Raw genomic sequence first — 16,756 nt, forward strand, 5'->3', positions numbered from 1 at the left:
TTTATTAATTATATGCTAATAATTTATTAATTGTTTGATTAGTTAGTTAATTGTTTATTTATTAATTATATGCTAATTGTTTGCTAGCTAATTGTTAATTTTTTGATTTGTTAATTATTAATCTTTATATCTTTAATTGTTAATTTATTTATTTGCTAATTAGAAATTGAAAATCCTTAGTTTAGGATTCAATCCTTTGTATAATTTCTCGGTAAAGATTACATAACTAATACTACGCATTAGAGATTAATTAAAAAAATAATGATTAATTTAAAATGCGTAAAAAATATACCACTTTAATCCTTACTTCATGTATTAATGATTAATTTAAAATAGATAGGACACGTCCATGGAGCCGGGGCCCCGACAACGGAGGGGTACTTTATCTACAACGAGCATAGGTCCCGGTGTGTATGGATGCGCCTAAGATCCTACAGAGAGTGGTTCCACTGCATTCGGGAGTCGGCGGCGGGATATTCTGAGGCTATTCCCCGCATCCTCTTGTCATAGATATACTACGGCGGGCGGTATCTACCGGCGTCGAGGTTGGGTCGGCTTGTGCATGATAGGGCTCTAGTGACGGCCATGATTGAGCGGCAACCGGAGACTCATACATTTCATCTCCGCACGGCGAGGGCTACCATCACCGGATGTTGAGGTGATTTATAGTTTACATATTGATGAACGACATTATATAGAGCGGAGCCTCCGCAGACCGTCGTATCCGTGAGTTGACTGACTGTTCACCGGTTTCGTGCCTCGTCGAGGGATATGCGTGGACGGAGTCGGTTGTTGCGGTCCTCCCTCCATGCTTACTTGCGCCCCCGTCATCCGCGCATCCGGGTCGGCGAGGACGACGCCGGGGCCGTGTTGACCGACGTGCTCGCTTACATCTTCTCATCGTATTCGGGGCATCATGTTCCCCAACACGTCGGGTGCGGATATGAGCATGAGGTATCCTGTTCTTTATTGAGGATATAGACCAGTTGGGATGTTACAGTTGGGGCACGTTGTCCTGACTTACATGTACATAGGATTTGATCGAGCCTCTGTGGGCGAGAGGCTTGAGGTCGTCGCGTTTAGCCCTGTTCTTCGGAGTAATATATTTAAGTGCGTGTAATAAAACATTAAATATATTTTTTCGAAAATAATGATCATAAATAATTTTTTTGATGACTATGACAGATATGGGTGTGGACTAGGTTGAGACCATTTCAGCCCATAGCTGCTCACCCTCCCGATGACTCTATTGTTGAGGATATGTCATACGCGCGGAGATGGTCACGAGGCCGTACCAGAGGTGTGGATACGCACCATGTCATTCTCCCATTTAGGGATCGGTTAGACCTCGTGACGGCGCCGAGGTAAGTTTTTTTTTATTTAACATTAGTTTGTTATTTTTGTTAGTCTTTTATTGTTAACTAGTTGAATTCTTTTTATAAGCTTTCGGACGCCGTATGATAAGATTTTGGGTCGGTGTGGCGTTTTGTGCGGGCACGGTGAGCACGTATGGATGGCATGGTGTCCATTGATCCATATGGACATCGTTGAGTATCACGCGCCCGACCGCGTGTTAGGCGATTTTGGCATGGACGAACATACCCGCGCTACACGCGTTGAGCACACCCACTATACCGTGGACGAGCGTTCGATCGACGATGCGGCGTGGCGGGCGCGTATGCACCAAGAAGTCAGATGGATGGAACGCGAGGATGACGACTACAGCGGAGGTCGGACATGACACTCGGTCCGCGAGTACATGACGTGGTACATGCATATCACTCGCTCCGATTGCCAACCCCTCGACGCTCGTCCCGATGGCGAGGATATGCATCACTCTCGGGAGCGTGTAGGCGGGTAAGTTTTATTAGTCTTAAACTTAATCCGTCGTCTTATTATGTATTACTTTACGAATTTATTCAATTCTTAAAATTTACAAATATATGCGGCTACGGATGACTGCGATGATACGCCATGAGAGCATTCCCGCTTACGAGTCCACCGACCCCGGATAGCGGCATATGCGGACGGATAGTTCGAACTTTTACCGATGCGATATGACATGGGCACGGGAGGGGCGTCGTGTCGATGAGAATGTTCCGGTAGGTGCTCCCGAGCAACACCGGTGTTGTTACGAAGGGTGGTAGGGGCGGTAGGGGTGGTCGGGGCAAAGGTGGTCGGGATGGCGGCGAGGTCTAGTAGATGAACGACTCGCAGATATAGCCGTCGAGCTCCGTCGGCTTCGATATCCCGTTGACTTTTTCTTCCCGTGCCGTCGACTTCATAGAGACCCGGATATATGCCGGAGATGTTCGCATTATGATCCTTGTCATCATTTCCACGCTGTGCCGAGTGATCTACATATGGAGACGGACGAGGACTTAAACTTGGATATTATTTTCGATGACTACTTTCTTCGTCACTACGGTCAGCCTACGGCACCATCTCATCTCCGGCTCGCGGCCGCTCGGAGCCCTTCACATGCCATCTCGGAGCCCGTCGACACACGGTTTATTTTTGTACAATAAAATAATGTATTAATTAATTATTTTATTAATCTAAACTAAATTATTTACATGTATTATAGGTTCATTCTTCTGCGCCTGTGGACCCGTCTCCTCTTGTTCAGATTGACCCGTCTCCACCTCCAGCTATAGCTCCGGGTAGCGCTCAGGAGACCGTTGAGGAGCCAGCTAAGGAGCCCTCTGACCAGCCATCTCAGGAGGTCGTCGACACACAAGTTTGTTTTTTACAATGAAATAATTTATTAAATAATTGGTTACATGTTATTTTATGTTTAATTTATGATAAATCTAAATTAAATTGTTTATATGTTATTTCGGGTTCATTCTTCCTCATTGTGGTCCCGGTCTCCTTCGATTGCGTCATCTCCCGAGGCATCTAATGAGGCTACTCGAGGTTTCGACCGCCGTCTCCCCCAGAAGCATATTTTCACCAGTACCTCGAGAAGGGAAGAAAGGATGATCGTGGCGATAAATCATCCTGTCATTAAGAGGAGGAGAGAGGATCCTGATGATAGTGAGGGTGGTGGGGTTGGCCTTAGGCCTTAGGAGATTGTATATTTGTAAATAAAATGTACATTTTATGTTATTATATATATTTTTGGGTATTATTTTTTTAATGATAATTAGTTATTTTAGTATTTATTGTCGATTAATAATAACTCGTGCAACGTCCTATATTAATTCCTATAACGACGATCTAAATGTATATGTACAACAAGTTTTCAAACTTACTTCGGAGCACTTTATAACCCCTAAAACGACGATCTAAATGTATATGTATACTTGATGTTATGAGTCGATATTATTGTACACTAAAAAAAAATATTAAGTTCTATATAAAATATTTATATTCCGTTGTTTTGAAAAGTGACTATCTTCGGTCAAAGTACGGAAAAAAGCTTAATTTTGAGTTTGATTTCCAAAGAATAAAGGCTGGGGTACGGGGGGGTTGTTTGGGGGGGGGGGGGGGTTGTTCACGCACACATTTTGTGCGTGAAGCATACTTTGATTTTTTTTTATTTTTTTTTAACGAGTTAATTTGGTTCCAAAAAAAAAAAAAAAAAAATTGAATTAGAAAAGTTCCGGACTCCTAAATCCAACCCGGTCATAGATGTTCCTTTACGATCTCTAAAAAAGTATTTTAATTGTTTTGGTAAAAGAGTTGCTTTCTAAAAGTACTCGACTATACAACAATTTTTGGTGTCAATTTTTTATCCTGACGCAACCGTTAACTTCACTATCATTTCTTCTTCATAATATCTCTCGAAAGTTAGTGCATAGCATTGTTACTTTTTGCACCAAGAGCATCATTATTTTTGTTTTATTAGTTGAGTTTCTAGCAAAACCGAACATTTAAACATTCTAAAATAAAAGATCATCAAATTAGTGGTCGAAAATTTATTTGGAGAGGATCTTTAGGAGATATTTCCCATCTAATGAGTCCCTTTCGACGATGTGGATAGGGTGGGAAAGGGAAATCCATTCACAAAAAGTCAAAACATATAAAGGGAAAAGCCAAAAACAAGAAAAAAAAAAAAAAAACAAAAAAGAACAAAAGAAAAAGAAGAGAGCAGTATTTTACTGTGTGATGGAATATGCCTAAGGATCTCAGATAGTTTGTCTGGAAAGCAGGCATGCAGGGTGGAAAAAATCTCATGAATAATAAATTTTGCGTCCACAATAGTTATGGTTTAGCTATTGAAGGGAACCATGGGGCGATGATAAAGGTGTCTTTGTGCGACCCATAATAACGAGCAAAGTAGCAACAATTTGATAGAAAGGGCAACTCAAGAGAACACATTGCCCATTTTATTTTGTTGAAACTTGCAGCAAGGCTTATACACACAGCGATCTCCTTGTCAAGCAGTTTTGTACGCTCATTAAAAGGAATTCAAGCAGTAAAAGCCGCCACTAAGGTTTGCACTAGGATATGTTGTCATCACACCCTTGGGTGCAACCTTCTCCGGACTTGGCCAACTCCTGATGCTTTGTACACCTAGCTATGGTTTAAGATGCCTAATGCGACCCCGGACTATTCTTCAATAGCTATGGTTTAAGATGCTAACGCCAACCCCACGGCACCCAAAATAGCAAGCGTAAACAATGACATGTACTTGAAGTTTCCAGAATGGCAAGAGCAAGATCTCCCGACCGAGCAATCAAGAATTCCGGCCAATCTTATGCAACACTATCCTTTTCAGTATATATTTGGCATGGAGGACCATCCTTATCATATTCGGTACTCCTATGACATAAAATGGGATAGAGGAACATCTATGCACACAGCAACAGCTTAAGCAGACTCGACTAACATGACATTAACGTATTTCTGGCAACTATGTCAGCATAACAATTTTGATTGCCTAAACCCTGCATGCACGGCTGCACATCCACCCTGAAAGCGAGAGCTCCAGACGGTGAGAATCAACAAAATAAAAGAGTATCCCAACAGAGTTTTAAGCCATGTCCAAACGTACACTGGATCTTACATTTCTGTTGTCTCTCAATCTGTGAAGATCAGAAGAAAGAAAGGCCTCATATTTGTCCTACTAGTCTTTCCAAGCAGCTAAGACCTGGGTTAATTGGTTTCTGGTAAGCCCTTTTATGCTATATAGAGTACATGTAATATTTTTTGATAATCGGCTATACCCTACCCTCTACCCTTCTCCACTTGCATAAAACACTCGCATTATGAACCTAATCCGTACTTCCCGTGCTACACCTTTAGCCACTAGACCAAAGAAATGGAGCTAAAGTAAATAAAGATTGAACAACCCAACAATAGCCTTTAACAAACCCGCAATAAAGAGAGTGACCCCAACGATTGGTTGATATTGAAGCACGAGAACCAGAATCGCAGTGTATGCACTAACTTTAAGCAGCACTAAAACGGTCAGACACGACCCAAAATGACAAGGACCAGGTCTCTTGAGCACTCAATTATATCATCGTTACCAAGTGAAGTGCTTGAAAATATTACACAACTCATATTCGGCACACAGAACATAGAGAAGCAAATACAGTGTTTATATCAAAACAGCAGAAATTAAACACTAGCAAGTTCAGTAGAACTAAGCATATATGGTATCACTGGCACTGACATAACAAGTATGATAACTGTGCAGCTGAGGTTGAAGAGAGCAATCAGAAACCATGAATTTTGATGTGCTCTTTCTTCACGATTCCAGCCTGCTTCCACAAATCCAAAATGAAGAAATAAGCAATGATGTATATAATAGATATATGCTATAAAAACCAAACAGAGGAAGTGCCACAAGAAGTCAATTCAGATGAGCTGGAATGGCAGAAGCAGTTAATGCAAAATGGGAAATTCAAAAATGACAGTTAATGCATGACTTAAGATCTTTTTCTAAGCATCTATTTATCGTGGTAAGATAATTTAATATTGAATAAGCCAAAATGCATGCTGAATCTGCACCACACTCACCTGGACAAGAAATGTAGAAACGTTCTTCCGCTGGTCGCCCTGAAGTTGAATAACCTTCATAAAGGACAAAATACATAGATTAGTCATAGAACTTGAAATTACAGAGAGACACACTGGAATGCGAAGTTACAAACCTGGCCTAATTCAGGATCCTGAACGACAGTCCCATTGCAGCAGAACTCTTTCTTGAGATCCTTCAGTATCTTGTTATAGCTGAATTCTTTCTTCAACCCCTGCACAGTTGTCAGGCTCTTCCTACCATTCCTTTGTTGTATACGGATGTGCACGTAATCTTTTGATCCAGCACCAGAGTTATCAGCATTTGCCTCTGCAAAGGGATCTGCATAGGACATAAAAGCAAAGCACAAAGATTGGTCAGGTATGAAGATAAAAGAATATAATTATCTCTCCTGAACTAGCATGCTTTCTTCCTCAACCCTTTCCTTTTCGTTGATCTAGACTATTAACATCTACAAATCATGAGCACAAACTTTTTAATATTCAACTGAAACTGATTTATAAATCTGATAAACACACACGAAATACACCAAATTGCACCAGAAGAGAATGTGAGTTAAGGAGCCCCATACCAAAAGCGGTAGGAATTTGGACGTCGAGATCAGACATGAAACTTGGCTGAGAGTAGAAGATAACAGGAGCACACAGATCTCGGAAGTTGGATGCTCAGACCTACGCATATGAAAAAGCGTTCAGCAGCTATTACAACAAGAATAGTAAGCAAGAAATCAGATTCCATGTCTCAAATTGTTATTTACAACAATCAACAAAGATTATGTTATCATTGTGCATACATTAAAGTAGCAAGGAGTGATCTACATATGCTTTAATAAACAAGCAGTAAAATCAATAGAGGGTAGCAACACATCTAATCTAAAACACAAGATCAAAAGCTAAATAGGAATTACATAAACTTACACAGACGAACGATGAAGGCTTTATACCTAACAGGATGCCTTAATAGCCAACAGGATTGGGGAAGAAAACAACCAAAACAGAAGGACCAAGAAATCAGCAGATACTGACAACTTTTGTAGCAAAATTACCGACAGAGTACCAAAAGTCTTGCAGAAAATCCGATACTTATCACCAAAACAATACACAACAGACAGATTCTGTTATCATCTTGCACATCTTAAATTAAAATAGAAAGAAGCGGTCTACATATGTTCACAGAAACTATTTCATCAGAAAAAATAATCCTTTATCACTAACGCGGTTGGAAAACTAGTCTTACACTTTGTTCCCAAGGACATTAACCGAACAACCAGCAAAGGCTAAATAAAGCAACGCAAAACAACAAATTCACAACATAATATAACAAGCATATAAAAGATAGCTTACAAACTTCCATAGTGATATTAAAATCCTTCGAGAAAACACAAACAGATTTCAGTAAAGGAACACAAACCCAAAATAAAAGATCAGTAAGCATCAGAAATAAACAACTCTACTATAAAATTCCTATGTGATTCCAATTCTTAGAGAATATACAAACAGAACAACGCAGGGAAAACGACCCAGATAAGAACCAGAAATCGACAGCGAGCTAAATACAAGCAGAAACAAGCAAAGGAAAACAAACCAAAGCAAAAGATCCACTAAGCATCATAAATCAACAACTCTAACCTAAATAATCCCAAAATTCCACCAATTCTTGGTATAAAAAACCTGATCTTTATCACAAAAACAAGTGCAAGACATACACACAAGGCTAATTCACCGGATCTGAAGATTATCAAGCAGAAAAAAACCAGTGGGTATAAGGATTTTACCAAAATACAACCAGAAATAAGCAAAGGAAAACAAAAGATCCACTAAGCATCATAAATCAACAACTCTAACCTAAATAATCCCAAAATTCCACCAATTCTTGGTATAAAAAACCTGATCTTTATCACAAAAACAAGTACAAGACATACACACAAGGCTAAACAAGTGGGTATGAAGATTATCAAGCAGAAAAAAACAAGTGGGTATAAGGATTTTACCAAAATACAATCATAAAAACAGCTCTAGCTTAAGAAAACCCTAAATTGTACCAATTCTTGGGAGAAAAATCTGATCTTTCTCACAAAAACAAGTTCTATACAAACATACAAAGCTAATTCACTGGATCTAAAGATTATCAAGCAGAAAAAACAGGCGGGTACAAGGATTTTATAAAAATACAATCATAAAAACAGCTCTAGCTTAGGAAAACCCAAAATATTACCAATTCTTGGTATAAAGCTCTGATACAAAAACAAGGACTAAACAAACAAACAAAGCTAATTCACTGGATCTAAAGATTATCAAGCAGAGAAAAACAAAAGATCCACTAAGCATCATAAAAACAGATCTAACCTAAAAATCCCCGAATTTAACCAATTCTTGGGAGAAAAATCTGATCTTTATCACAAAACAAAAAAGAACTAAACAAACACACAAGGCTAATTCACTGGATCTGAAGATTATCAAGCAGCAAAAAACAAGTGGCTATAAGGAATTTACCAAATTACAATCATAAAAACAGCTCTAGCTTAAGAAAACCCAAAATTACACCAATTATTGGCAAAAATCTAATCTTTATCACAAAAACACAAAGCTAATTCAGTTAGAAACCCAAAATTGTACCAATTCTTGGTAGAAAAATCTGATCTTTATCACAAAAACAAGCACTAAACAGGCACACAAAGCTAATTAACTGGATCTAAAGATTATCAAGCAGCAAAAAACAAGTGGGTAATTGAGATTTACCTGATCCGAAGGTTAGGGTTTGGAAAGATTGAAAACGTTAGACCCCAAAATTCGGATAAGTCTTTTGAGCAAATACAAGAAAAGTCAGTGCACAGAAAGAAAAAAGAAAATGTTAACGTGAAATCAGCTTTAAAGATATATTGTGACACCTTAAGGAGGTGCCACGATACCCTATGTGACGGACCAACGTATGCCCCTGAACTGTTAAATGACTGTTTACTCCTTAAACTTATCGGTTACTTCAATTCTGCCTTTTAAGTTAGATTGGTGTCACAATTAGTCCTCAAACTCTTTATATTGATAAATAAGTAATTTGAAATTAAAATTTAAAACTTGTATTCAAAAGAACACCCTCACTTCAATTCAATACAATTATAGTTTAGTTGGACATGACGTTTTGAATTTATAATTGGTTCACCTATTTTATCGATAACAATGCGAATATGATCAGAAAATGTCACAAGTTCATATTTTAGATAGTTTAATATATTTGAATTCTTCATAGATTTTTAAACCATTGAAGGTATCATTTTGTTCACAAGAAATCACCCTAAAAAACGAGTTGCAAAAGCAATTTCTAGATTTTTTAAAAAGTTTATACCCAAGACAACAATTCGAATATAGAATTGATCATTAGTTAGTTGAACGCGTCGATCATTTCAGACGATTCGATCATTCGCCCTCAGAGATCATGTATAATCAAAACTCGAATTGGTATGAAATTTTTAACATATATTAGCCATGAGGAAACCAATAAGATAACATCAATCCAAATATTGAATTCACAATAGTGGAGAGAACTAATGAGACAGCTCATATTTGTTGAATCAGGGATCACACGAGCAACATCCATGACATTAATCTTCAAAATATAAGAATGCGAACATACTCTCCCCTGCCTTTAACATATCTTTCTAGGATCCTAACTTGATGTAATTACTCTTTCATATTAAAGACCTCTGTCCATCCTGAAGTCAAGTTGCCTCACAACTATACCACTGGAATCTCCATGAGATCTTGTTTTTCCATTCCACAAGAACTAGGCAGACTCATGGTGTGGCAGGAGAGACATGACGTGCACAATTTACTTGAGATACAAGCACTCTTCCTCGTGATACAGCAAGTTAAAAACCTTCTACATCGCGTAATGCACTCATCCAATCATCATCACCCCCATCAAGCCGACTGGCACGTGTTACTGGCCTAATGAAAAAAATCAAGATCATTAAACCCGAAAAATAATCAACTTGATTCACATCCATAATGCTATACCCAATACAGACTAGTAACACTTTGGAAGCACCCGAGGTTGTTAACACAGCTGAAATGATAACAGAACCAAATTAATGGTGCAACGTGACTGCCCCATTGTATCCCCTTACTGTTCCTCCAACATTTCCTTCCGAGCACCATCTACAATAAAACAAATAGATAACTATGAGAACCGGAGACCTTCCCTTCAAGAATCAACACCATCAAAGCCAAGCAATGTAAGTGAAGGTACACCTGCTACTAGCATTCGGATAGAATTAGAGCTCAACGGATCCAAAAGTAATTAAATTCCACATATGAGCTTTATACTACCTGTATATAGAACTAGCGTTATATCCACGAGCATTATCATAAGGGAGCCACAATCAGAAACTACTATAGTGTCAAAAGGCATAAAATGTGCCAAAGTGGAAAAAGAAATGAAAATATCATAACCGCCAGCATAGCCCATTCACATCCTGCACCAATGTTTTACAGATAACTAATAGATATATAGTACCTAATCACTCATAGGGTGGTGCATTAAGAGCTGACTTGAGTGAGTTTGCAGCCATTACCGTGTAACAGGCGTATAGCAATCTAGAATGTCTTCTGCAAATGGGAAATTAGCACAGGGAAATACATTGAACAGCTATGTCAGACAAAAAGCTAGCTTGAATGAAAAAGATATGGGAAGAGAACAAAAAAGGAGTTGGTTTAAACTTTCACGCACCCATGTATGTCTCATCACACGCCTGTATATAGTTCTTGAAACTAAATATACAAGGATAAGAGAAAAAGTACAATCCAAAGTTCTACCCTGAAAGCCTTGCAAATGAAGAACAACCGTAAGTTCTACCTTGAAAAACACTACTGTGAATGCAGCTTAACCAATTGTCTCATAACTGTTTGAACCAATCTTAAGCTAGTGCTCCCCTCATTACCCTGATCATCTCTCTTCATTGTCGATATAGTCTTTTCCTCTCCTGAATCAGGAAAAAAAAAAAAAACTAGGGCACCATACCGGAATGCGATTTATGGTGAGAAATTAGCATAGAGAAAATATGGAAAATAGCAATGTCAGGTTTGCAAGATTTGAAAGGAAAAGATATGGGAAGATGATGGTAGACTGGAGTTGGATTCACTTTTTTTTTTTTTTTTTTCCTTGGATCAAGTAAAATATATTTCCATTCATAAACATGGCCAAACTGGCCGTGTACAAGGAGGCATACCAAGGTAAAGTATCTATAAATATATATATATATATATATATACCATGTATATATATATATATATATATCTCAGTATCTCATAACCCTCCTGTATATGGTTCTCGAAACTTATTCAGAAGTAGGAGAAAAGAACAATCTGAAGTCCTACCATAAAAAATAGCATTGCATAAACAATTTAACCAGTGTCTCTAACTGCTTAAGACATTATATAGCTTAAGCTCCTGCCAATAGAATAGCGGCATTCATAAAATATGTGAACCTCTTTTTGAAGGAAGAGAGATAGGGAAGACTCGATGGCACTTCAATAGACTGAAAAACACTCCCTCAATAGTTGCCAAGCAGTGTGCCTCCCTAGTTGGATTCAACAGTATTAGCAGGCTCCAATCCTGGGTAACTGTCAGTATGGCATGATCTTCACACTGGGTTAGCTACCATCAGCCTAATTCTGCCCAAATTCCTCATCAAGATTCAGAAATTTTCATATGCCCCATTCAGATCATAGTCGTATAAAAATTGTACTGTCTAATCTTACATCAAAAGAAAATTGCAAACAGGGATGATTATAAATTGCCTTGTACTTCTCACTAGAAGACAAGTAAGTTTGTTATCTTGATGAAGTTTCAGTCAGTAAAGTCTGCCTTGTCGTAATTGATCGCAAATTCAGGTAAATTTCACCTTCTTCTGAGGTTGTGACATATCCCAAGTGAGAAAGTAGATCAAGGATTTGAATAGTTGAAAACTTGACGATACAAGCTGGGAGCTCCACGACGTAATTGAATAAACTTGCTAGACTGCCATGTAATAAAACCAGGAATGTACTAACCACGATTACTAGAAGCCCAGCAGAGTTGATACCAAAAAAGAAAATAGAGGCATATAGTGCCATCGACGTTACTCTGATTGCCTCGTCATTGTCAATATAGTCTTTTGCTCTCCTGAATGAAAAAAAGCACTCATAAAGGGATGACTTGGTGAGTTCTAGATGACGGCCATGGTTTGAATAACCTCAAGTCCTTAAAGATGTAAAACAATCTAGACAATGTCTTCCGCAAATGCAACTAAAAATAAGAGATTAGCATAGAGAAAAATATATGACTCTTTAAGATATTATATAGCTTGAGTTCCTGCCAGTAAAATACTGACATCCATAAAATGCGTGAGTCCTCTATTTGAAGGTAAAGAGACAGGGAAGACTCTAGTAGCACCTCAATAGACGATAAGCACTCCATGAATAGTTGCTAATTAGCGTCTCCCTAGTTGGATTCAGCAGTATTAGCAGGCTCCAATCATGGGTAACAGTCAATACGGTTACTGGGATGACTACGTTCTTCTCAAGTTCCTCGTCAAGATTCAAAAATGTTCATTTGGTGAATTCCCATTCTGATCGAAGTTGTCTGACCACGTTGCCTCTTATCCCAAAAGAAAATTGCAAGCATTGTCAATTATTTATAGTGTCTTGTACTTGTCATTAGAAGACCAGTTAGTTTGTTGTTCTTCTCTTGTTGCACCTTTAGTCAGTCAAGTCTGCTTCGTTGCAAGCTGATCACAAATTCATAACTTCGACGTATTCCGAGGTCATGAAATATCCTAAGGAAGAAAAAGTACATCAAGGATTTAAATAGTTGAAGACTTGAAAATACAAGCTGGGAGCTCCACGGCATTTATTGAATCGATCTTACGCCTAGACTGACAAGTAAGCCAGGAAAGCACTAAACACAACTATACCAGAAGTCCAGCAGAGCTGACAATAGACGTACATAGTGCTGTCCTTGTTATTCCGGTTTGTCTCATTATTGTCACCAATATAATCTTCTGTTCTCCTGATTTTGAAAAAAAAAAAAAAAAAAGGAAGGGCAACCATACAAAGAACGACCTGAGTGAGTTCTAGGTGACGGTCGTTGCCTTGTTTGGATTACTATTAACAGGTGTACAACAATCCAGTCAATGTTTTCTGCAAATGCAAACTAAAAAATGAGAGATTAGCATAAAGAAAAGGATATACGACTGTGAAGACATTAGATAGCTCAAGTTCCTGCTAATAAAAAGCAGAGATTCATATGATATGTGAACCTCTATTTAAGGAGGAAAAAGAGGAGGAGAGGAGACTAGTGACCCCACAATAAACGATAAGCGTTCATGAATAGTTCATAAGCAGTGTCTTTCCCTGGTTGGATCCCAATAGTATTAACAGGCTCCAATCATGGGTAAAATTTCCAGTTAGTATCATCTTCATACTGGATAACTACCGTCAGCATCATTCTGTTCAAATAACTCGTCAAGATTCTGAGTTCTGATCTGATGATTCCCATTCAGATTGAAGTTTATCTGAAACGTATGCCGCATCGACTCTTAAAAGAAAATGGCCAGCAGTTTTGGATTAAATTGCCTTGTCACTTGAAGACCAGCAAGTATGTTATCTCTCTCTTGTTGCAAATTTGGTCAGTAAAGTCTGCCTTGTCGCAATTGATCACAAAATTCAAGTGAACTTCATACACTGCCGAGGTCGTGAAATATCCAAGTGAGAAAGTAGATCAAGGATTTGAATAGTTGAAGACTTGAAAATACAAACTGGGAGCTCCATGACGTTATTGAATCAAATCTTAAATAGAGGTACATAGTGCTGACGTAGTTACCGCAATTGTCTCATCATTGTCAATATAGTCTTCTGCTCTCCAAAATGAGAAAAAAGGGACCACCATACAGGGACTACTTGAATGAGTTCTAGGAGATGGTCGTTGCCTTGTTTGAATAACCCTAACAAGTGTGAAACAATCTTAGACACTGCAAACACAACTAAAAAGAGAGAAATATATTGAATAGCGATGTCAGACAAAAAGAAAGACTAATAAGGAAAAGATAGGGGAAGAGAATGGTAGTCTGGAGTTGGTTTCACTTCACACGCAGCCATGTATATCTCATCCCCAGTGTTGTACGATATGAAATTTAGTCTGGAAGAAATGGGAGAAACGGAATGAACCAATGTTCTACCCTGAAAAGTAGCACCGCATTAATACTTCAACCGGTTGTCTCTTAACTGTTTAGAGTTGGACATTATATAGCTTATATTCTTTTTTGATGAAGTATATAGCTTATATTCTTGCCGATAAAAGAATTAGACATTCATTTTTTTGTATTTTTGAGAAAAGAACTAGACATTCATAAAATGTGTAAGCCTCTATTTGAAGAAGAAGAAAAAGGGAAGACTCAGGTGCGGTGCACATCAATAGACAAACACTCCATGGATAATTGCTAAGGTGTCTTCCTCTAGCAGGATCCAACAGTTCAGCCGGCTCCAATTGTGGGGAACTGTCAGCATGGCAGCTACTTCATACCGGCAAAACTACGATCAGCCTCATTCTGCTAGAATTCCTCGTCAAGATTCAGAGATTCTGATTTGAGATCGAGGTTGTCTAACGGCAATGAATCCTACCTCAAGAAAAGAAGTTGCGGACAGTGTCTGGTTATCAAATTGCGCTGTACCAGTCACTGGAAGACCAGTAAGTTTCTTGTACTTCTCTTGTTGCACTTTTAGTCAGTAAAGTCTGCCTTGCCGCTGATCACATATTCATGTACACTTCACGCACTATTGAGGTCGTGAAATATCCTTATGAGAAAGCAGATAAAGGATTCCAACAGTAGAAGACTTGAAAATGCAAGGTGGGAGCTCCACGGTGTTACTTTATCTGTCATAAGCTATACACTGCCAAGTGACGAAGCCAGGATTGTACTAGGCACGAGTACCAGAAGCCCGGCAGAGTTTATACCAAGGAAGAGAACATAGGTTACATAGCCCCTTATCTTCTCCTCCTTACTCGATTTTCTGCTCGTCAATAAAGTCTTCTGCTTTCCTTCCTGAAAACCAGAAAAACACAAACACACACACCAAAACAAGAGCAATCACGCAAATAAATGTACCAGGGCTGACTTGCAACTTCTTTCTGACAATAACATGGCTGACCAGATATGCATCTCCTTTGGTCATCTAGGTGGCATCAAAATGAATGATTAACTGCAACAGTAGTGAAAGGGGAAAGCAAGATAAATTCACCAACTACCACCAAAGAACACGGAGATTTTACATTCAAGGTATGCCTTCTCTTTGCTTGTCCACAACACAGAAACAGAACCACGAGAAATTCCATTCCAGGTTCCCATTGGACATCGCATCATGAACAGCGACAGTCAGCCAGAGGGACAGAAACAAGACCCGACACAACACAGCAACAATCAATCAATAACAGGTTAAAAGTCACCATGGAGATGGAGGTCAAGGTACAGAGTTGACATCTTCTAAACAGTATTCTCAGTGCAAGTAATTCCATTCTCATGCCCCGTTCTCAGCCGCTTCCATGCACGAGATCCTTCTGTTCTCAGCTGTTTCACTGCAAAGATTAACCTCCACAGATCTGGTATGAATTCCTTCCTTATCCCGAGTCTTACCTTCCACATCATGGAGCCCGCCCTGTACAAACAACCTATACCTAAACTGTAGGGCTAGGCCTTACATCCACGAGCACCACCAAGCCAGTCAAACAATACTAGGACTCTCTAAAAGAGAGAAACAAGAACGGAGTAGATTTCCAACAGCCAGAATACCCCAGAACATATTGCCCCTACAAAGCTTCTATTGTTTAATACCCCCGAACATATTGCCCCTACAAAGCTTCTATTGTTTACCTCCCTTTCGTACATTCGATGCAAAGAATGAGCACAGTACGCAGATAGCTAACAAAAATCAACCAGCTAGACTAACACCTTCACTCTAATCATCAATGGACTCACACACACAGCAACACCTTGAGTGCCTTCTAGGAGGAGGCTCCTTGTTTGAATAAGGATCAAGGATGGCTCAAACAAAGTCAAAACAATGACCACTGTGCATCCTGCAACAAAATGCAACTACTATATATGAGTAATGGGCGTCCAAACATGCAGATGAAACAGCACAATCAGACAAGAACCAGGCTGGAAGGAAAAGCCATTAGAATGAACCGTCATCTGAAGTAGTAGTCCCTTCTCACAACCTGTACATCTTAGCACACTTGCATTTGGTGGAAAACTGATGCAGAAGGATAGGATAGAAGAACATCCAAAGGCGTCCCTGATGATAGACGCTACATTAGACAGTTAAACCAGTTACATCCGCTCTTAAGACATTTATTGGGTAAAATTTTGAGAACGGAAGTTTGACATTCATCCCCTCTCAACCAAGTGCTGTTATTCGCAGTTCCATTCTGGGATTACTGTCATAAGCGCTCCATTTAGTTGGATGTGCTCAGGCATTTGGTACAGATTCAAATGTTATGATTCATCACTCCATCCAAGTCCAGATCATTTGACATGTAACAATTGCACAGTTAGTGCTCAGATTCTTGGTCCAGATGCAATGTTTTGTTTCATGAACTCCATCTGAATCCAGATCACTTGACATGTTAAATTGATTATTATCAAAACAACCTATGGTTGTCACTTGCAGACTTGCAGTAGAAGTGCTAATTATGTTTCTCTAGTTACTAGATCTGAAGAAAGATCAAGCTTGGGAG

The 16,756-nt window shown here is 39.0% G+C and overlaps 1 protein-coding gene across 1 annotated transcript; it reads right to left on the reverse strand.

The window, feature by feature from the left end:
- Window positions 1-5,453: 5,453 nt before the first annotated feature.
- Window positions 5,454-8,898, reverse strand: LOC132035989 (protein translation factor SUI1 homolog). The gene is made up of 5 exons (XM_059426196.1): window positions 8,731-8,898; window positions 6,564-6,663; window positions 6,108-6,313; window positions 5,974-6,027; window positions 5,454-5,714 (listed from the first exon to the last, which is right to left on the reverse strand). Exons 2-5 carry the CDS (start codon window positions 6,598-6,600, stop codon window positions 5,670-5,672), a joined length of 342 nt encoding a protein of 113 aa, XP_059282179.1. The 5' UTR covers window positions 6,601-6,663; window positions 8,731-8,898; the 3' UTR covers window positions 5,454-5,669.
- Window positions 8,899-16,756: the final 7,858 nt, after the last annotated feature.

This window comes from Lycium ferocissimum, chromosome 11 (assembly GCF_029784015.1).
Source record: "Lycium ferocissimum isolate CSIRO_LF1 chromosome 11, AGI_CSIRO_Lferr_CH_V1, whole genome shotgun sequence".
Classification (NCBI taxonomy): Eukaryota; Viridiplantae; Streptophyta; class Magnoliopsida; order Solanales; family Solanaceae; genus Lycium; species Lycium ferocissimum.